Source organism: Mus caroli, unplaced genomic scaffold (assembly GCF_978045245.1).
Source record: "Mus caroli unplaced genomic scaffold, Mus_caroli_1 scaffold_9, whole genome shotgun sequence".
Classification (NCBI taxonomy): Eukaryota; Metazoa; Chordata; class Mammalia; order Rodentia; family Muridae; genus Mus; species Mus caroli.
In genome coordinates, this window is record NW_028227264.1 from 57274568 (window position 1) to 57297957 (window position 23390).

Consider the following 23390-nt stretch of genomic DNA (forward strand, 5'->3'; position numbering starts at 1 on the left):
CCTGCTTTTGTCACAGCTCTGAGACACCCAGAAAGGAAAGAGGAGAAAGGATTCTTTTTTACAGGATTGTTTTGGAAGAGCATGGCACGGTGTAGACCCAGCTCCGGAGTGAACCGTGAAGCCTGGTTCACCTGGCAGTGCTTACTTGTAAGCCTCATAGGGAAGACTGGATCCCAGGCAAGCTCTCATCAAGCAAAGCACATTTACAAGAAAGATGGAAAGGTCAAGGGCCTGGAGAGATGGCTTAGAGCCTAACGGGGAATGGCTCCTGCAGAGGAGCTAAGTTTGCCTTCCAGCACTCCTGTTGGGTGGCTCAAAACTTGCCTGAACCCCAGCAGCAGGAGACACTGACACACACACACACACACACACACACACACACACACACACATGCACACACGCACTCATGCACAGTCTTAAAAGTCATTTAAAAACAAGTCTTTTAAAAGACTGAAAGGCTAATCATGCCAGTGCTCTGCTACAATCTAAATGGCACTCCCCTACTCAGTGAACCTTGAGGTTGGCAAGGGCCATCCCTGACTCTGGAGCTAGGCTTACCCCATGCTGTGCTCTCTCAGGCTTGACACTCTCATGGTGTCTGGACCCATCTTTAGGCCATACTATGTCTCTAAGTCACAGACCTGTCCTTGACTCTGAACATGCAGGAACAATGGCAAATTCTCAGACCTTTTCAACCTCAGTTTCTCCCGGGGTGAAATGTTTGGGCCCATATAGAACTTATGTGAGTCTGTGTGACACAGCAGACACTGGGTCCCTGCCCTCTTCCCTTACCCTGTCTCACCTTATGGTGCGGCAATATTTCCGCAGGACAGACACCTGATAAGTCCTCAGAGCCAGAGCTGGTGTCTGTGCGATGAGAAGTGAGGCACGTGGGTCCTCAGCCCAGCAGCGCCTGGAAAGGACACATCTCTCCTACCAGGCATCAGCACCTCAGCGCTGTCCCTATCACTGCGCATGCAATACATATATCTCCTTGGGCATCCCACTCCTAAGAAGAGAGGGCACCCTATGTGCTGAGGCTTAATGCAGCATGAAATACAAATCTATATATCTGAGAACCTAGATGATGCGTCTCCCGGCAGCTTCTGTACTGAAGTCAGTGAGAGAGTCGGCATGGAGCCGGGTCTCTGTTCCATGGTGGTGACTACAGGCTCAGGGCCAGGTAGGCAAACAGGACAGCAGGTGGGCAGCCATGCCCATCTTTTAGCTTTCCTTTTTCCTACTTGTTTCTCTCATTAGGAGCCACACATGTGTTTTAGGTAAACACCGGATGTTGAAAGAGTCCTCTAATTGTAAAAGCCTGAAGATGACTTGAAGCCACTGATAAGACACCTTCACTTTCAGTGTTTGTAGGGAAAGATGCAAACTCCCCCTTTTATGCTAAGACCTAAGTGCAAAGTCCTTGTCCCATTAAGTCACATAGGGATCCTAAATTTCTGAGTTAAAGATAATCCCCAAAATGAAACGGCATCTGACCGTTCCACAGCTGTTCCTTGGAGGCCCTGAGAAGGGCTGCCAGACCCTTCTGAGATTGGCGGGCATCTATCACAGCTGCTCACTATTCACAATGCAGTAAGCGACTTCCCAGATATAAGCAATGCGATCTGAATCCCATTCACCATGCTCAGACTTGAACAGCCGTGAGCTGCTGGACTCTTGTCTGCCGCGCGTCTCTACTCAGCAGTTAAGTGCCTAGAGAGGGCGCCATCCTGGTGCAGGAAGCAGCCAAGCAGCACTTAGCGGTGGAGCTGGTCTTGTCCATAGCTCTGCACTCCAACATAGGCACAAGCTCACCACACAGCACACATGTGCAGAGGAATCTTAATAGTAGGTAGACTCCAAACCAGGACTCCATTTGTGAGAATATACCAGATGCCTGGTACTGAGGAGAAAGCGTTGAACCACCAGTTAAAACTCTTGCCTTATTGGAACACACAGTGTAGTGGGAAGGGATGGAAGCTACATACAGACATTAGTAAAATGGTCCTGAGGCAGGAGTCCTGGTGATGTTTTCCAGGAACCCCAGAAGCATGTCCCCATGGCGAGGTTGGCTTCCCCCCTTCTAGGCCCCTTTGAAAACAAGTCCCCTGCAGCTGGACTCAGCTCCCTCATGGGTGAGCATGACCTAAGGTCATGAGCAGCTGCATCGCTAAGAGAGTTCTCGGTGCCAAGAGAACGCAGCTGCTCAGATTCCCTCCGACAATATAGGAATTAGGAAAGAAGGCCAAGAGAAAAGTGAGGAAGAAGAAAACTGACACTGCGAGACCCTTCTCCAGGCAGTTTCCCAGTCTGAGCACCTTTGTGGATGGAATAACCCCTGTGCAAAAGCATTTCCCGACCCGCAAGCAAAACCTAGGAAGAGGCCTACAGCAGTGCCTAGGGAGTTGCGAGACACTTTCTCACAGAGACATTTCATGTCCAGTGACTTGAGGCCACTGTGCGCACACAGCACAGAGCCCTGGGAGTCCATGCTCTATGCAGGTGTACCCTGCAGACAACCAGATATTTGGGCCAGTCAGTAGACTATTCTCTTGCAAGGAACAGGTTATGGGGCCATGAGTCACCTCTGTACCCACCAAACCCTGCTCAAGACTAGCAATGAAACAGAAATGGCTTCCCAAGACTTTTTCAGTAGAGAATAGTGGCCTGGACTCTACCCCACTGTAGGTGGTTGGTGAGCCACTGGGCCACTTCCCTGTTACCACCGAGGGCATAGGTAAACCTGGTGGGGTTGGAGCTGTCTAGAGAACCACACAGCCCCAGGGAGCCATCAGTTGCCTCTCTTAGCATTCTGCTGTGGCCAACGTCCTAAACTGTTCTGATCTTATAAAGGGACTGAAGAAGGAAGCTTAACCAGGACTGGCGCTTCATGTTTCCATCACAGCAGGTTCCCATGACATGCATGTCATTCTCACACGAGCTCCTGTCTGCTCCCTCAGCACCTGTTATGTATTACCCTTCCCCCATGTGTGTGTGTGTGTGTGTGTGTGAGAGAGAGAGAGAGAGAGAGAGAGAGAGAGAGAGAAATGTGTGTGTGTGCATGTGTATATATAAATATATATAAAATGTCTTGGCATGCGTCTCAATTAGGATTACTGTTCCTGTGCTAAAAACTCCATGACCAAAAGCAACTTGTGGAGGAAAGGGCTTATTTCACTAATCACAATTCATCAAAAGCAAGTGGGGACAACAACATGGAGGAGTGGTCCTTCCTGGCTTGCTCCTCATGGCTTGCTCAGCCTGCTTTCCTATAGAACCCAGGACCACCAGCCCAGGAATGGCACCACCCACAGTGGTATTTGTCTCTAAGAAAATGCCCTACAGCCTGATCATATGGCGGCATGTTTTTCTATCCAGGCTCCCTCCTTTCAGATAGCTCTAGTTTGTGTTAAGCTGACGTAAAACTAGCCAGCACAGTGTGGACATGCAGTCCTCCTGCATCTGACCTGTTGGTAACATTTCCCCTCTGGCCATCAAAGACAAGAATCATACCCTGGTTTTCTCTTCTGTCGCATAGGCATAGGGTCGACACTGGATCTCCATGTCCCTGGGTAGCAGGGTCCTCTCCTGGTGGCTGCTTGCCCTCAGATGCCCTGGGTTTCCCAGACACTGGTGTTTGGCTTTTCACAAAGTGAACCATACATCCGGCTTCCATCCTGAGGGTAGAGGTGTATAAACAGGATGCTGAGCCCTGACTGAGTAGATACAGAAGTCCTGCAGATTTGCAGGTTACAAAGGGAAGGCAGATGTGATTGGGAGGCAGGGAAGCCTTTGGTCTCCAAAAGACTCTGTTCTGGACTCTTTCTTGGGGCCTCTGCCCTTCCATGAATTCTAGTGAACCATACTGCTTCTGTTTCCACTTCCTGCGAAATCCCTTCCCAGAGTCAGGAGGGTGCTGGGGGATGTCTGGGAATCAAGCAGCCCCAGATAGTGTACTATAGGAGCTGCTAGGGACCTGCAGCACTGGGACGGAATCAGCAGGACCCTGGAGCCCACATCTCAGTTCATAGTTCTTGAGACGGCGCTTCTGGCCTCTTCTATAGAACTGATCTCTAGAAACGGATCTTCTGAGTAAATATCTGATGTGCAGATTTCTCTAACAGTCAAGCCCAGATGGTCCCTAGACTCCAGAAGGAAGGGGGTCCCTCTGCCATGTTATCCCATGCTCACTAGTACTGCCAGGAAGAGATTCATGCATTCTCAGTATGTCCCCCAAAAAGGGCTGAAGTCTTTTCAGCCTTGTCTGCAAATGAGGCTTACAAGAAAAGGAGATATGAAATAATTAGTAAGGGTATGAATATTGTACCACTGAGGCCACTCCTTCTTATGGAAGGGAGCTCAGCGGATTCTCTTCCAGCTCAGGCTAAGCAGAAAACCAGGCTCAGCTAGACTGGAACAGCCCAGACCCAGCTAGACTGGAACAGCCTGGACCCAGATAGACTAGAACAGCCCAGACCCAGCCAGCTTACTCAACTATACCCCAGATTTCCTCTTGCTTAGATACCTGACTATGGAAATCATAGAGAAAGGGAAAAAAAATCACTAGGTCCTTCTGTGACAGAAAATAAAAAGCCCCTCACTCCGCCCATATATTGTCTGGCCATTCAGTGGGACCATCACAAATCCACAAGCATTAGGAACACACCCGTTCCTCCCTCCACCTCATGTGTTTGTGGTAAGATTGAGTCAGGTAAAGGGTATGTGAGCTCTGAATGACAGCTCCCTGCAGATACCAGCTAGTCTGCAGGTAGGGGTTCGTCTAAAGATGAGCTCGGTCTGCCCTGTGCCTCCCCTGTCATTCCTAATATCCACTGAGCCTGTCCTCATCCTCCGTCCACAGGTACCTGGCTCTCTATGCATACAAGCCCCAGAAGAATGACGAGCTGGAGCTACGCAAGGGGGAGATGTACCGTGTGCTCGAGAAGTGCCAGGATGGCTGGTTCAAGGGAGCCTCACTAAAAACAGGCGTCTCGGGGGTATTCCCTGGGAACTACGTGACGCCCGTCTCCAGGTGAGGGCCTAGCCACCTGAACAAGAGGGGAATATGGCCTAGAGCTCATGCTATGTGCTGGTCCCTGGTAACACTCAGTCCTGAGGCAGTGGAGACATTTGAGTTCTTCTGAGGAGTGACTCCTCTGCCAAGCTTGGTTCACTGGGCTTTCCCAGGGAGCATTGGCTACCCAGGGAATAAACATGGCAGCAAGAGTTGGACTAAGGACAGCAGTAGCTGTCCCTGAACAGAGGTGGAAAGGTCATCAGAGAGCAAGATCTTCAAGACATGTGCTTGTAACCAAGGCCAGTGGGTGTGCATGTATGTGCAGTGTGTGGTGGATGGTATCGAGTATGCATACTCATATAGGTACTCGTCTATGTATGTGTATGAAGTGAGCATGGGGCAGTTACATGCTTATAGTATAGTTATGCTATATGTATAAGCATAAAAATATGTGTCCTCCACATTGGTCTGTGCACTCACATGTACACAATATGTGCATGTATGTAGAGTTTGCTATGTCTATAGTATGTGATATGCATATGAGTATGTGGAGTGTGTCTGCATGTGTGTGCATGATATAGGTATAATGCACATGTATGTATATGCAGTATAGGCATAGCATGTATATATGCATTTGTACCATGTGAGTATAGCATATTCACATGTATGACATATCTACATCACATATGTATTTGTGGTATGAACACAGCAAACAAATGTGTGGATATGTGTGTGTGTAAAACACACATAAAGGAAAGTGATACATACCTTAAAGTAACAACTGTTAATGACTGAAAGCATTATGAGTAACTTCTTAAAATTCCCCTCCTTGTACTTTGGAGCATTTTTTACAAATCTCGATTACCTAATATTTTATAAAATAAGAACAATTTTAAAAATTCACTGAAGGGAAAGCCCAGTGTTGTTGGATTTTCTGCTGTGCTGTGAGGTCCAGTGCATAGCTGTTGGAGTGTCACTCACAGGAGCCCCTTAAAACAGCTGGCATCAATACTAGCGGCCATGTAAACAAACCATTTTAGTGTCTTTGGAAGAAGACGCTGAAGAAGATGTAACATCTTCTTGTCTTGTGTCAGTTGCCATCCTCCTGCCTATGCTGGCAGCTTCAGAAAGTGCCCAGGAGGACACACATACTTGGTTTATAACAATTGAGCATGGGGTCACAGCAGTGGTTCTTAAAGATGCATGATGAAGACTGGCCCATTGGTAGGACCACTCGTTCAATGGAGGCACATCTCAGATAGCTCTGAGGCTGAGGAGAGACCCTGGTACCAGTGACCTCTTTCCTGGAAGGCCCTTTCTTTTCCCCCATAGCTGATACACAGACACTCCTCTGATTTCTGTGGTTCTCTTCCCTTCAGAAGTCCCCATCCAAGCCACAGTGGGGAGGTAAGAGTGCGCCTGGCCCAGGAAGGGTAGGCATTGGGCAGAATCACTCTCCTCATGTCGGGCCTCCCCTCTTCTCCAACCGTGCCTTCCCCTGTCACAAAAGAGGAATTCTAAAGGACTAGGGATTGGACTTTACCTCCCGGCACATTTTAATCCCCCTTAACACAACCCACAGAAGCTTCTCAATCCCAGACACCATCCTCAGAGCTAAGGCAAATGCATTCATAGAGAGTTAAAAGTCATTTTCCAAGCTGCTGTGCTCATCCTGTGCAGAGTGGCTTCATCTGGGAGCTTTGGGGAGGAAGCATCTGTCTCAGGTAGAAAACTGAAAGTGCCTGATGCTTTCAGGGAGTGATGATGGTGCTGCCTGGGCCTTTATTCGGTGGCTTGAAGAAAGAGGATGGAGGTGTATCTAGGAGGAGCCAGCATCATGCCCCACCATGCTCCAGAAGTATCAGTCTTGTGAGACATAGCCGAGTCCACCATGCTTTCTAATGGTGGTTAGAAGCACATAGCTCTTGGTTAGGAAAAACCAAGCACAACAAAGGCTACCTGGCTGGTCAACATGACCTTAGGGCATTCTTTAAAGTAGTACCTTGCTAGTGTTTTAGGACCTCCATGTGTAAGGTTTGGGTGTCCTGCCTCCCCTCCACCACAAGGCTCGGGCTACTCTGGGAGGTGGGATGCAGGAGTGTGATTGCGCTCACCCCAACCCTGGCGCCAGGTGGGTGTTAGGCTATGGGACCCCGCCCCAGGGTTGGGGGAGTGCTATTTGGAGGTCCCGGGGACTGCCAGAGCTGGCTTGGGGGTTCGGGGCTGTCTGGTTCTCAGGCTCTTGGGCACCCAGGTGCCACTGGGAGCCACAGAAGAGTTGAGAATGGAGTGGGGGTGTGGGGGCTGGATCTAGCCAAGGGCCAAAGGGGAAAAGAGGGGAGAGCTCCTACTGGGTCCCTTGGGGAGGAGAGAGTCCTTGGCTAGTCAGCAGTGGCTTGGCTTGGTGGAGGCCATAGCTGGGAATGCTGAAAGGCCTTCTGCAGGAGATTAGGTGACAGCTCTTTAGGAGAAAGCCTTCTCCATTGCTCCCCACAGTGGATCCCAGGAAAAGAGGCAGTCCATGGTTTTAAGACATTTATTGTCATGGGGGAAAGTAGATGAATAAAACCATACCCCACTTTCTCAGGGTGGGCCTGAGGTTAAATACCGTTTGCAGGGAGGAGTGTCTGGGAAGGGGAGTTTATTGGCTAAGTCTCCAGGCCTTTAGGTACCCCATTAAAATGGAGATCTGTCTTGGGGCTATGTGACACAGGTCACATCCTCTACCTGTGGAGGGGCTTGGGGCATTGCCCTTACATGACTGATAGCCACAGACCTATGGAGAGCTGTGGCCTCGTGCCAGAAGCCTGGTGTCCAGGAGCATGGCAAAACACCTACTGTCCCTGCAGAGTTACCGGGATTTCAAGCCTGTGCACAACCGGGGACCAGGCAGCCTTTCATGGTCCTACATCCATGGAGCCCTTGACACTCACCTCTCAGAGCCTGTAGATCAGACCTGGGTTTTGCCATGCATAGCACATGACCTGCTTTTACCTGAGCCCACTCACTGACTTGATTTTCTGCTTTTGTTCCACTAGGGTTCCTGGAGGAGGGACTGGGTTACCTTGGAATAATGTCCTTGGAGGGTCTCCACTGGCCAAGGGCATGGCCACCATTATGCACCCTGGAGGTGGAAGTCTGAGCAGCCCAGCCACTGCCGCCAGGTCTGCCCTGCCTCTCACCACACTACAGGATCACATGCAGCACCCAGCCACCTCCCTACCAACCGGCAGCTGCCTTCGGCACTCAGCTCAACCAACAGCCAGCCAGGCCGGGGACACCCCCATCCCAACAGGTATGGACACAAAACTCCCAGGGATTTTCCCTGATAGGAATCAACTAGGGGCTGCTGGGGTGTAAATCATGAGGTCTGTTCTGGGCTAGGTCTCTCACCAGCCAGCATGTGGGGGAAGTCAGGTTTGCTTCCGGTATCTTCCGGAATCTTCTGATCTCCAGCATGGGCACCTGCCTTCTGGTGCCCTGTACTGGCAGTTGAAGGGGCATGGAGGATTTACAGACCCATGCCCATCGTCTGTGGCATGCAAGACACCAAGGATGAGCAAGATTGGCAAAGTTTCTCCCAATAACTTTCCTAGTGATGTGGGAGTATCTTCTCCTGGACATGGACAGTATCTGTCAGGAGAAGTTGAATGAAAAGTACCAACCAGAGAAGCTCTTTTCTAAAATATATTGAGAGTAGCATCCTAATGAAACACAATGACAAGCCAATCTGCTCTTGGGTAGTATGAGATGAAAAGAAACCATGGGTAGACCTTAAAGACAGAAAATAATGACTGTCTGGAAGCCTAGCAGAGAGCCAGTAAGAATTACTTAATAGCAAGACTCCCTTAAGAGTTCACATCCACATGGCCCCACAGTGCCATTGACATTACCATTGCGCAGTGAAAATAACCCAAAGGGAGAAGGTGTAGCCCATGTTTTTCTTCCCTCCATTCCCTACTATCCAAGAAACTCCTCCTCAAAGTGCAGATGAGGGAGAAAACATGAATTCTTTGGAGCAAAGATACAGCATTTGTATATGAGCTAGCCAAACCATGGCACAGTCGAGGGCCCCCAGAAAGCAGCTTCCTGGATGTAAGACCATACATACCACTCTCTGCTTATATGTTCTCCAGTCATGATTGATGGGACTGTGTGTGTGTGTGGTCCATGCACCCACCCATTGGACCTGAAACTCAGAACAGATATCCTGCCCTCACACTCATATGGCAAGTGGAGGCTTACATGAGGCAAAGAGAGTGGGCAGGTCTGAATTTGATGTGGATTGTTCTGAGAGCATGGCATTGATGCCTACTCAATGGACAGAGTGCCATCCCTACTCTTGGGTCCTCACTCACTCACTGACTGACTGACAGACAGATTCACAAACTCCCTTGGAAAATCGATGCCATCTTGGAGGGATGGCTCAGGGTACTGGGAGGGGCAAGGTCATGGTTGGACATATGGGGGAAAGTAGGGGCAGGGGAAAGTCCTGAGAATGAGCCAAAGCCGGGATGAACAGCCAAGTAACTCAAAGAGTAGAAGGAGAAAGGATATGCTTAGTGTGAAAGAAAGGAGGAAAGTAGCCATGGATGATGTGGGAGAGCAAATCTTCATGCAGATGACCGCACACACATTTTCTTCCCTTCCGTGTGGTTGCAGATATCCACGGTCAACCAGCAGGGCAAGCATAGTATAGTGAGAAGGATAGGGAGATGGATAGAGAACCACATCCATATAACGTACCGCAGTAGTTGTTATAACTGTTGAATTTCATTATTACTTGCTATTGTTGTTTCCACAGCATGCCTACTTTATAAGTTAAAGGGTATTATAAGCATGTATGGTTATATAGGAAAAACAGAATATATGGAGTTTAGTACTAGCTGTGTGGTTTGAGGTAAACAGAGGTGATTTTGGGAGAGCCCCTTGTAAGAGAAGACAACTGCAGCTTTGTCCAAGCGGAGCACACAACAGCCTGGTGAAAGCAGAGGCTTGAACAGCAGATAGACCTGTGCTCAAATGCTGAGGCTCCCAACATCACTAGCGCCTCAGCTTCTCCATCTGTAAATTGGGAAGATTGGTTGTGCTCACTGCCTAGGATGATTGTGTAGATGCTAGTGATGTACTCAACACCTCCTAGCTCTTCTATGGAAGTCAGGAGTGTCTAACACATGGGAAGGGAAAAGACAACAGTGATCATTAATGAAGGTTCTAAGAAGTGGGGAATCTTAGGGCCGTGTAGGGGCATACCTCTGTACTCTGAAGCACTTTAAAGCAGGAGTGTAACATCTTACCAAAGACCTCCACAGCTCAAGGAAAGAGCTGGTATACACCTCGCGCCTATAACAGGAACCAGCCAGAGAGGGTAAGCAGCCTCGGGGGGTCTGATCCTGCACCGTGGGCAGAGGGCAATGAGCAACTCACAAGGCACAATAGTTCCATCTGAGATTGGAACTCCAGAGATGGACTTAAGGATCTGGAGGACCCAAGTCAGATTCTGAAACGGGTCACCTTGAGAGGATGATGGTGTCATGCCCAGCCCAGAGGAAGTGGCTTATGGAGAGATGGCAAGCCAGCTTCAGAGGCTGAGACTTTGAGACAGGCAATGAGTGTGGTGAGCCCTGGGTATGCTAGCTGTCTTGGAACGATATCCTGCTGTGAAAGTGATAGCCTATACTAAGAATCTCTCTCTCTGTGTCTCTAAGTCTCTGTCTCTCTCTTTGTCTCTCTCTCTGTCTTTCTCTCTCTGTCTCTCTCTCTCTCTCTGTCTCCCTCCCTCCCACCTTCCCTCCCGCCTTCCCTCTGTCTCCTCCTATTGCTTTCTGTCTCACAAATATACCCCATGTATGACTGAAGGCAGTTTCACAGGCCCAGGCTTCTCTTTCAGTAGGCAAGATGCCCTTGAACCAGGTCTGGAAATACATGTCCCTGTGTGTGCTTCCCCTGGGAAGGGAATACACAAGGAGTCGTGTAGACCGTTTGGGGAGTGAACGGAGAAATGGTTGAAACATTCAGCTTTTCAGAGACAATAGGACAGAAGTCTTGCTCACCATCAGAGGTGCCAAATGTCATCAGTGAGTGCACAGCAGACTCTGGTACCCAGTGTGTAACACCATCAGTGAGCATAAATAGGGTGGACTCAGGCACCTGCTATCCACCAGCATCAGTGAAAGTCCAGAAGTAAGTTCTTGAAAAAAAAAAAAAAAAAAAACAGAACTAGCACCAAGCAATGCTTTCTAGGCACCCCCTGTCAGTGAGCCCCTAAGTCCAACTCTAGTGAGCCAGCGACTCCTTTAACTACCCACAAGTCTTGTGTGAATATTTGGTTTTACTTACATTAGCAAGACTTCCAGGCTATGTCTTGTAACCTTAGCCTGCTGTGACCTGGAAGCATAGCGGTCCTGGACCCTCTTCCCTCATCCCTCATCCCTGTCTCCCATCCTCCAACCAGCCACACCCATGCGACTGTGTAAGGTGTTATGCTGCTATCCCTTGGTGCCCTCAGGTTAGAGATGCAGCTGTGGTGTCTGGCTAATCATTTCCAGCTTAGTTGTCCAGACCGGTCGGCAGCTTGCCAAGATGTTGAACTCGAAAATGCTGAGGTAAAGGATACTCCCATACTTCTGGTTATGAGCATCTCCTCAACCACTCAGCCCAGCCAGCATGCCACACACGCCCGTCTAAGCTGAGCAGCCCTGTTGGCACAGCAGCCTTGGGTTAACTGCCAGCATAATGGCCTTTCCACACCAAGCCTCACTAAAGCTTTCCCAGTTCAAACAGAAAGTGAAGCCCTGCCAGTCATCACTCCTGCCCGCCATGACAAGCAGTATCAAAAGAAATGGGTTTGGCTCGGGGCAGTGCAACACCATGCACAGTCCGTCACCATAGCAACTATGGCACTGTGACAAGCATTCTCTTCTGCTGGTTTAATTTTACATGTGAGGAGAGTGAGATGTGGGATGGCTAAGTGGCTGCCCCAGTGCTGTGACCTAACGCTTGTCCCTGTGCCATTGTGCTGTTGTCATGGTCAGGTTAAAGAATGGCTCCTACCCATGGCCTATCAGTACATCAAATGCCACTGGGTTCCCACAGCATTCTCCACTTTATTCTGCGTTTAGAGAGAAAAACACTGTTGACAGTACAAGTAATGGATTGTTCACTGCCGTAATTGCCCATTTCAGCAGCTCCTAGCCCTGCGTTGGGGGGGGGGGGGATCGGGGCGTTCCCACAGTGTTCTCAGCTCAGCTCAAGGCAGGCAGTTTGACAAAGGCTTAATTGCATCGGCCATAGAGTTTGATATGATTAGTTCTACTTAACGTACCCCCGTTTTGCAAGGGCACAGCACCCCTGTATAGTGCCCATGTCCTTTATACGCTGGCGGAAGCAGAGCCCGATACAGACATCTGTTCATCAAAAACGGATCACAGAAAGCAAACCAACAACCATCAACACCAAGGAAAGAACTGAGTATAGACGCAGGGCACCACAGGGATCAGAGGTGCAGAGAGGACTCCAGAGACCCTGTTCCTGGGCAGTTAGAGGACAAGGCAGAAAACAAGTGCCTGCAGTCATTTGAAAGCACATCATAGAGGCATAGGTGGGCTGCTAAGGAAACATGAAGAGAGATGACCCGTTCATTCAAACCCAGAGGACAGGAACCAGGGCAGGAAAGGAGCAGGAAATGTTTTCAAGAGGTCAGCATCCCTTCCCAAGGCAGGTAGGTGCAGTGTAGGCAGGTGGGGTAGGCAGGTGTTCAGCAGAACTAGCCAGGGCAAATGCAGGGCCCTGAAAACAGCTCCCATGCTCCCACAGGGCAACGCCATTCCTAGGCCACACCCTGTCATTGAGCCCCTAAGTCCGACTCTAGTGAGCCAGAGACTCCTATAACTACCCACAAGTCTTTCGTGAATATTTGGTTTTACTTACATTAGCAAAACTTCCAGGCTATGTCTTGTAACCTTAGCCTGCAGTCATTTGAAAGCGCATCATAGAGGCATAGGTGGACTGCTAAGGAAACATGAAGAGAGATGACGTTTGTTGTGGAGCTGAGATGTGAGAGGAGCAGCCCGGTGTGGATGGAACAGTGCCTCCGCAGAGGCAAACATCAAGTCTGATGGACCAGTGGAACCCAGCATGCAAGGTTGGAGCAGGCTGTCTAGACAGAAGGCACGTGAAGAGCCATGAGGCAGGTGTTCCGGAAGTGAGCGAAGTCCATGCAGAAGAACCAAGATAGGCTGAAGTAGGCAGAGAGACAAGCAGGCATATCCCACAAGGATGGTCTCAGGCCATCAGGGAGGTCAGGGTTTCATCTGGGGGGCTGGGGAGTGGAGAGGGAGAATAAAGGGTTTTAATTAGCAAATGCAGATTAGAAAGAGATGGGATTTACCCTCCCACTCAAAACTACCAAAACCTCAGACAGATATATATGGCAGCAGCTTCTGAGACACTAGACTTAGACAACCAAGGACAGTTGGTTGTCTAATGAAGTCTTGAGGGAAGTGTCTGTGGCATAGGAGAGCAGCCAAACAGAGCATCACGGGGCATGCTTGCAATGGCTGGAGTTACAGATTGGAGGTCCAGAGAGGAAAGAGCTGCTCAGAGAAAGCCCTGGGTGCCACTGAAATAATGAGCATGTGGGTCTGAACACATTGCCCAGTGCCAAGACAAGGAGGGAAGAAAGGACTGGCACTGACCGTGCCCACAATATGCACATACAGGAATGGTGCCCACTTTCCCAGTCAGACTGAAGAAGAATAATGTTCCACACATTTTCGAGGCCAATGGACTTGGCCTCTATGGGAACGGAGCATGGCTTCAGTTCTAATACACAGGGAAAGCAAAGATCAAAAGGCTCAGACTGCTTCCAATTCATTTAAAAGGATGACACGACAAAACTCAACTCATTGGTATGAAGAAATACCTTACCTTTAAAAACATGGAAACCAGCATATTGGCTATGCAAAAAACCAAAACCAAAAACAAAAAACCACTAGCTACATAAACAGCCCAGAGGATACAGCCTGGAGGATATAGCCTAGAGGACACAGTCCAGAGGATACATCCCAGAGGATATAGGCCAGAGAATACAACCCAGAGGATAAAACCCAGAGGATACAACCTAGAGGATACAGCCCAGAGAACACAACCCAGAGGATACAACCCAGAGGACACAGCCTAGAGGAGGATACAGCCTAGAGGAGGATACAGCCCAGAGGAGGATACAGCCCAGAGGATATAGCCTGGAGGATATAGCCCGGAGGACACAACCTGGAGGATACAACCCAGAGGACACAGCCCAGAGGAGGATACAACCTAGAGGATATAGCCCAGAGGTTACAGCCCACAACCAGCCAATCAAACAGGCATTTAAAAATTGGGCATTTGAAGACGTTGAAACAGATCGAGCTATATTCTAGACATTCATAAAGTTGAAACTGGAACAAAGACAGGGCAATGGAATTGGGCAGCACCAAAGAAAGATATTAATGAATTGAAGGTGTTGCCATAGAAACTACAAAAACTGAATCAGATAAAAGAGGTTTTGTTCAAGCCACAGAGAAAACAGCCAGGTGATATGGAAGCCGATGGAGCAGGAGAGCATCACTCCCGACAGTGCGTCTGACAGCGGATTCACATCCCAAAACATACAAAAACTAAAGAGCCAATAAGACAGACAACCCAAGTCAAAATGGGCATGGATCTTAATAGAGAATTCTCAAATGAATGAATGAATGAATAAGCAAGCCGCTGGAATATCTTAATAGTGTTCAACAAACAGAGCAATTAGGGAAATGCAAATTAAAACTTCTTCCCCTTACTCCAGCCAGAATAGCTGCAATTAAGAAAACAACCAATAACAAATGTCGGAGACGACATGGGAAAGGGGAGCTCACGCCCTGTGGGCAGGATGGGAAGCTAAGTCCACGTACTCTGGAAATGCGCATGAAAGACTCTCAGTGAGCTGTCAGTGTTTCCCATATGCCTCAGCTACACCACTCCTCGGCATATACATCCAAAGAGCTTGCCCTGCCACTCCACTTGCTCAGCCGTCCTCATTGCTGCCCTTTTCACAATAGCCAGGAAACAGACGCTACCTAAACGTCGTCAGCGGGTGAACAGATGAAGAGAACGTGGTGCATATATGCAATAGAACTCTATAGAACGAAATCATGAAATTCGAAGATAGATAGAACTAGAAAATATTATGTTGAGTGAGGTAACTCAGCCCCCAGAAAAATAAACACAGCATTTCTCTCTCATCTGTGGTGTCTGGTTCCAAATCCTTAGATGAGGACATGGCCTGGAGTAACCACAGAGACCAGGAAACCAGAAGGAGACCATGGTGGGAAGAGGAGCCCTAGAGAGGGGATTAGCAGGACATTATGCTGTGAGAGGGGAAATGGGAAACCCACAATTGGGTGCAAGCCAGGGGTGAGGGACGGAAGAGAAGTAAATTACAATAAGAATGTTTGAGAAAGCCATAGGGACACAGTATTTTATAAGCTTGCTTCAAAATACATACATAGTATTAGATACGTCTACACACATACACGTGTCTATACATATATATGAGTGTATATGTAAAATGAAGTTATGAAGTGACTGACCCCACTTATTATGTAAATCTAAGGCACCACTTCCACCCCCACAGCTCAGGGAACTGCTGAAGATAGGGTGGAAAGATCCTAAGAGCCAGAGGATCAGGACCCCTGCTGCTGGAAAGTGTCCTGAATATATGATGGAGAGGCTGCAGCTATGAATCTCAGCACTGTGACTGCCCACACAAACCTGCACAGTGACAAGGCCACACCCCTGGGTGAAGAGTAGGAAATTAAGGGCTACTGAGAGAAATCTCTGGGGATAAGGCTCCTGACAGGTTAAATCTCAACTTGGGCAACTGCTAAATGGATCTCTCTCTCTCTCTCTCTCTCTCTCTCTCTCACGCACTCTCTCTCTCATACGCACACACACACACAGAGAGAGAGAGAGAGAGAGAGAGAGAGAATTACAGAGGAAGCAGTGATAATTTGAGAGGAGGCATGAGCTGGAGGAGGAATAGGGAGATAGGGAGGAGTGACATTATATAAAATGATGTAAATACAGTATTCACCCATAAAATTCTCCAAGAACATGAAATTATAAAATTAACAGAGCATCAATGAACAATGGAACCACCTTAAATACCCAATCTATGTATAATTCAAGCTCTCAAAGGGCAAGCAGGCAGGATGGAAATATAATGTAAAGAAAAATGACCAAAGTTGCTTTAAATTTGATGAAAATTACAAATTCAGACCTTAAAAGCAGTTGGTACACTCTAAAACAGAAGAGACATATTTATTTAAAAAAAGAAAAAAACTACAGTAAGGCAAATCATAACCAAATTGTTTAAAATCAATGATGAATGAAATGATACGTTGGGAGCACTAAAGGTGAGTAGGTATTGTGTCAAGAGGCCATCTGAGAGGGCTGAGAGAAGGGAAACAAATGGTGTTCGTCAGTCAATCTGGGTTGCTATATCCAGCAAAAATTATCTCTTTAAGAAAGTGAAAACAAAGTTAAAAAAAAAAAAACATTAAGATGCAGTGACACACATATTGTTAGGGACAGCACCACACTATGAGAATTGTTCAAAGCTTGCTTAAAAGAAGTTGAAAGTATAGAGATCCACTTTGCAAAGTAAGGAAAAGCACCCAAAGTGGGAAGGAAGGCCATAGACTTAAGTACAAGGCGTTTGCCCAGCATTGAAATGTCTTTCAAGTACAACTGAGAGTTTAAACATAATCAATCAAAATAATACGGTTATGGAATTTGAGCTTATATAAAATTAAAATCTATAATACAAAGACAAAAGCCAAGGAGAGAAAGGGAAGCGCTGTGTGCACTGGAGGCTCTTCTGTTGTCTTGGAAGAGCTGTGCCGTGGCTGCTCAGAGGCCGTGGTATAGAGAGGCAAGCAGCCATGGCACGTGGGAACAGAGCATTACAGTAAAGGAGGCAATCCATATGGAAAAATCGTCAGTCCCAAAGCAAGGTAGAAATAAAGAATACGTAGGTAAAAGAGGAAAGGCATAGAACAGTGAGTGTCAGGCTTAAACCTAATCACACAGATCATCCCGTTAAAAGTAAGTGGTCTAAACAGACCCATAGAGAGCTGGCACTGGGGGTCTCAGATTTTCTTAAAAGCAAGCAAACAAATCAGCAGCAGCTTGTGCTATGAAGGAGAGATGCACTTTCCCACCTGAAAGTCACGGTCTGGACTGGATGGGGAGGGCAGGACCTATCCATGCGTTCAGCCACTTGTGGCATGGATACTGCATAGCTACAACTGTGCTGCAGTTGCTTGTGGGTGAATCGGTGCACACGGGCGCATGAGTGGAGATACCCATCTCGCGCAGATGGTAGCCTCACTGTAATTACTTCCATGGTCCCTATTTTATAAAGAAGAAAATGAGGTTCAGAAGTGTTTGGTGACTGGCATCAGGAAGCCCCACCCTCAGCTGCCAAAGAGTGAGATTCAGATCTGTCCATCATGGCTCCATACTCCTGTCTCCTCTGAGAGCAGAAACAGAAGTGAGGAGAATACACATGGGGCAGCTCCAATGTTTTGCTTTTCTTCACGTTTCAAAACGGCCAGGAGAGAACCAAGGGCAATGATTTGGAAATTATTAAGTTAATTAGAGCTAGTGGAACAAGGTACAAATATAGATTCTGTCAGTCACGAAATGCACCATGCTAATATTAATGTTAATCAAAAGAAAATTGATCTACTCATGTCCGACAGGAGAATGTATAACCAGGACTTGCTGGGGGTAAGGGCAACTATAAAATGGCAAAGACAGAGCCCAGTAAGGTGGTATAGCAATTCTAAATATTAATGTGCCAAATTATAAAGCTTCAAAAATACATAAGCAACAACAGATAAAGCTGCTGAGAGAAATAGAGAAATCCACAAAGGTTAGGTTGCGATTTTATCAACTCTTGTTAACAGTATAGATCATTAATACAACCATAACCACTTGATTTATTTAGCATTTAGGGAATACCCTACGCATCAACATAAAATAAACATTATTTTCAACTATACACAGAACATTTTCATGTTAACCCCTAGTCTGGGCCATAATATATAAACCTCAGTCCATGTAAAGGGACTTGACAGACTACATTCCTAACCACAGAGGGGCTGAATTGGAAATCAGTATCACAAATAATTGTTTGAAAATGTAATAATAGACTTCAAAATAATTAGCGGATCAAAGAGGAAATAAGGATTGAAAACATTTTGAGATTAGTAAAGAAGAGCACAACATAACAAGATTTGTAAAATTCAGCCAATGCCGTCTTTGAGAGGGAATTTACACATCTTCCATATATCAAGCTAATAGCCTTAGGCTAGATGGAATAAAGGACCACTGGGAAGTGGAAAGAAATCTGTAGAGTGAAGCAGAGAAGTGGCAGGAAAATTAACTAAGCTAAATGACAGTTGTACTTGGGTTCCATTGCTGTGAACAGATACCATGACCAAGGCAACTCTTACAAAGCCAAACGTTTAGTGCGGGCTGGCTTACAGGTTCAGAAGTTCAGTCCATGATCATCATGGCAGGAAGCATGGCAGTGTGCAGGCAGACAGGGTGCTGGAGAAGAGCCTGAGAGGTCTACATCTTGATCTGAAGGCAGCCAGGAGGAGACCTGTCTTCCACACTCGGGCGGAACGGAGACCTCAAAGCCCACCTACACTGTGACACACTTCCTCCAACAAGGCCACACCTCCGACTAGTGCCACTTCCCATAGGCCAAGTATATTCAAACCACCACAGGGGTCCTTTGAGAAGATAATAATCAAATTGATAAACCTCTGGCCACCTGAACTAAGTAAAAGGAGCAAAAATGAAACTCAATATCCCCAGAAATTTTTGTTTAAGTAGTAGTATTTAAGAGTCTATCAGATATTAAGAAATTATTGCAAAATCTTTATGTGAATAAGTTCAATCAATAGACTGTTCAGTCAATACAATGGACATATTCAAATAGCTTGTAAAGATACAAATCATTGCATGTATTCAACAAGAAGTAACTTGAATAGGCCCATATCTATAAAAGAAACCGAGTTTCTAGTTTTAAAACACCCACAAAGAATGTTCTGGGGATATGTTAGTTCATTGGTAGATTATATAAAATAATCAAGGAAGAAATTGCATTTACATATAAATATAAAACAATGGGGGCATTAATAAAACAATTTCTGGACTTTCTTAGAAAATTGATAAAGGGGAAAATACTTCATGTCTCTTTCCATAAATCCAACATTACTTTAATAAAAAAAATTATAAGACAATAAAATCACAGACCATATTGAATTTGGCAACGAATGGGAAGGTAGTGTCCCACATGTGGTGATACCAGGAGTGCATGACTTGATTAACATTAAACAACTTAGGCACTTCATCTTGGTAATGAACAAAATAATGTGATTGTCTCAAAAAACAAAAGTATTTCTCAGAACCCAGTATCTACTTCTTGTTTAAGGAACTTTAGAGAATGAAGGATAGCCGTGAGCTTGTTTAATGAAAGTTCTCTGTAAGAACACAGATGCCCTCACACTTGATGGTGAGAGAGAAGGTTTTCCTCGGATCAGGAGGAAGCACCTCTCTGGGGCAGAGTGGGGAGGTGAATAGACTGGAAAGGAAGGGGGAAACTTCCTAGTTGTAGACATAAAGAGCTCATATATGGAAAGCCCTAAGGAATACACACACATCTACAACTCAAAAATGAATTCAGCATTTCAAAGATACAAAATCAGTGTACAAAGATATATATCTGAAGGGCTGGTTACATATATGTGTAACCCATGAGCTGTGGACCCAACTAGGAATGGATGAAAACTCTTTGATGGAAAAGCATCTGGACGGAACATGCATAGACTGGATCACTTCCTAGTTAGTCTTGTTAGATGATATCAGCTGACCTTGAACCAGCCCATTCTCTCTGGCCACCATACTTTGTCCCTCCCTACTCTAAAACCTGACCATAAAAGAACAAACATGCCATGTTGTCCCTAGGCAGATCTTAAACTATTTCAGACCCACCTCATACAGCTGTCTTCTCCTCCAGGTTTTGATTGTTTGGTGGGACTGTCTGGTTTGCTGAGTTAGGGTCTAACTGTTTTGCCCTGGCAGGCCTGGAACTCCCTGTATAGACCAGGCTGGGCTCTGGCTCACCCGTGCTGGGATTAACAGCAAGTACCACTGTGCCCGCCTCCTGCGGGGCACTTGGATTCACTGCCCTTCTCTTGAACTCCCTGCCCCTCTTTTCCAACCCTAAGAGTCAAACACCAGCGGTAGACCCGCAGTCCAGAGGTAAACTTGGCAAGCAAACCACCTTACTGGGCACACGAGCACAGGCGAGGACTTACAGGGACATGAATGGCTCCACAGCAGCTGCTTCACAGAAGCACACAGGAGCATGAATGCTTGAAGCTCCCTGCTCAAGTTGCAGTCAGTCAGAGAGTCTCTTTTCCCCCTACCATGCAACCTACCAGTGGGGCCTTAGAAACCATGTAAGCTTCAGCTTCCAGGCCCTTAAAGATTTGTTTACTTCTTGAGTAAACAAAATAATAGAAAAACAAGTCTCCCAGGAGTGAATGTTTCCATTGGGAAGAAATTACTAGACAAAAAAGAGCCACAGTGCTAACTGGAAGACCCAGGGAGGGCACAGGGACAGGAGAGAATAGACAGAGGTGAACCTGCCTCATTAAAATGTCAAAGCACAGCCTGGCATTTAATCACAGCGCTTGGGAGGCAGAGGCAGGCAGATCTCTGAGTTCAAGGCCAAGCTGGTCTATAGAATGAGTTCTAGTACAACCAGGGCTACACCAAGAAACCTTGTCTCAAAAAAACAATAAACAACACAAAACAAAACCAGCAAAGATTTCAAAGTAGAAGAGAGAAACTAACACATAAAAGGTAAGCAGTAGGTTGAAAAAAATCAGACAGAGGTAGACAGACAGGGGTGGTGGAGGGCAGCAAGGAAGGGTCTTCCAAAGCAAGGAGTAAGAACACACACCAGAAAGAAAGAAAGAAAGAAAGAAAGAAAGAAAGAAAGAAAGAAAGAAAGAAAGAAAGAAAGAAAGAAAGAAAGAAAGAAAGAAAGAAAGAAAGGAAGAAAGGAAGGAAGAAAGGAAGGAAGAAAGAAAGAAGGGAGGCAGGGAGGGCAAGTGAGCAAGAGCTGGGGGTAGGCAGCAGGGATAGCCAAATAGGAAAGACATCCAATTTTAAATTTGGGGAAATTAAGCTATATAGGCAGCACAGGCTGTGGGGTGTATGTGTTTTTCATTGGAGCTGTAGGAAGGGATAAACCAAGATAACAGGGCAGATAAACAGGTCGACAGGCAGCTTCAGCTAAAGGGTTGGGTTGGGGTGCTCACAATGCCCATGGTGGGACCTGTGGACAGAAAATAGAGCAACAGGAGACCGAAGCATCAAAAGCAGGCACAGAGGATGTTAAAGAACTGGACATGTTTTGGGGAAGATTCCAGGTACTGGGGACAGATCACGGGGAGCTGAGTGGGGACGACCAGCTTTCATGAGGAGACTTGGCACTGTAGTGCCAGGGAAATGTTAGTGATCCCCCAAAACACACTCAGGATCCAATCTGATACAACTCACACCAGGGTCTTTATTCTGTTCGAGCTAGCTACCCCCACCCCACCCCACCCCCACTCCCACCTCCCACAATGCACTTCCATCAGAGGACAGTTTGGTGGTGGTGGAGCCCAGAATGTCTATGGGTTTATAGTAAGCAGCAAGTGGGGATGGGGGTGAGTGTGCAAGCATCTAGTTGGAACGCTCCTGTGGCCTTTAACACAATTGGCTGCTGCTGGGAGTCATAGCATAAACTTAACTTCTCCTCCCCTCTGCATTGGTGGTCGTTAGGCAGGGGTGGGCTTGTAACCTGGGGGTACAAGTTTGTTGGGGGAATCACCTGGAGATGCTGGTCTTGTTGAGGATTAGCCTAGAGACTGGAACTAGGCTCAGGTTTTGTTGGGGGGCAACTTGGAGACAAATGCTAGGTACCAGCCAGTTAGTTTACCTGAGTTCGAACTTAGGTCAGGTTCTCTAAAATGGAGTCTGAACTTAAAAGATTTGGTATCTCAGCATCACCAAAGTGCAAGCCAAAGGCCAAAAGACCAGAAGGAAAGGGAAACAGGCCAGGGACCGAGTGTTCTCCATCAGCCGTCACTGCTGGCTTGACTCTTCAAACCTCTGTGGCTGCTTTGCAATGCTAGCTAGTAGGTAAGGCGCGGAATCTCGGCAGCCTGTGCAGTCAGCCATGCCTGTGTCAATGGACATTTGTTTCTTCTCCAGTGATTTGTTTCTGTGATGCTTCAGCTGGGAACTCTCTCTTCTCAAGTAGTCACTTACTCATGAAAACCTGTATTAAGTGTCTTCCTCATGCCTGGCACCATTCCAGGGATGTGGATGCATTATATGAGTGAATCAAACAGCCACTGTCCCCAGCCTCCTAGAGCTGAGCTGACAATGTAGTCAGAGAGGCGACGAACAATTGGCATACGAGAAATGAATGAGCCGTGCAGACTATTAAGCTGTGCTCAACACTTGTAGGAGAAGACAACACAAACTTTCTGGTGGTGGTCACACCGTGCGTCAGTATTGGCTGGATGTCAATTTCTAGATGGTAGAGCATGGGCTGTATGGGAAGCCCTGAGTGGCCCTAGAGATAGCTTCTGAGGCTTCAGGGCAATGGCTTATAGCTGACTGCTGTCACCTCTCAAGGGCTGGTCATGGAGAGTTCACTCAAGACAAAAAGCATAGGAACCCACAGTCCTAGTCAAGAGTCACAGGTGATGAATCACCTCAGTGGATTCACTGATTTGCATAACTGCTTGGCCTTCCCCTCAAGACGTGAGGCATGCTGTCCGGGATATTCAAATGCTGGGTTCCCAACCCCGCTCTGAAGCCTCAAATGATTTCTTTAAAGAAACCCATACCTCAAGACTGCCACTGACCGGGTTCAGTGGGCCCCCCCTCAATCCATGGGAATCAGAGTCTGGGACAGATGGGCATAGAGTCAGTGAGAGTGGGGTGACAAACAGACGCAGACACGAGAGAGTGTGTTGAATCTGAATGTAATATCCAAATGAAAACCTGACTTTTTTATACAGAAGAAGAAACAAGAAAAGCCAGGCGAACACATTCACCAAGTTACAGTGACACAAAACAAAAGGGATGCATACATCAAAAGATGGCAGGGATCAGGCCAGGTTTACCACTTAAAATGGAGCCGGGTGTAATCTAATCTATTGTTAAGCCCACCACCAGGGGTTCTTAGTAAATACCTGATTATGTTGTT

The 23390-nt window shown here is 47.1% G+C and overlaps 1 protein-coding gene across 1 annotated transcript in view; it reads left to right on the plus strand.

Annotated features, from left to right (window-relative positions):
• Nucleotides 1-23390, plus strand: part of Sh3rf3 (SH3 domain containing ring finger 3) — a 313055-nt gene that overhangs the window by 257044 nt on the left and 32621 nt on the right. Inside the window, exons 6-7 of the mRNA XM_021175059.3 lie at nucleotides 4862-5032; nucleotides 8056-8312. Of these exons, the coding sequence (XP_021030718.1) occupies nucleotides 4862-5032; nucleotides 8056-8312 (428 nt within the window). The remainder of the gene's footprint in view (nucleotides 1-4861; nucleotides 5033-8055; nucleotides 8313-23390) is intronic.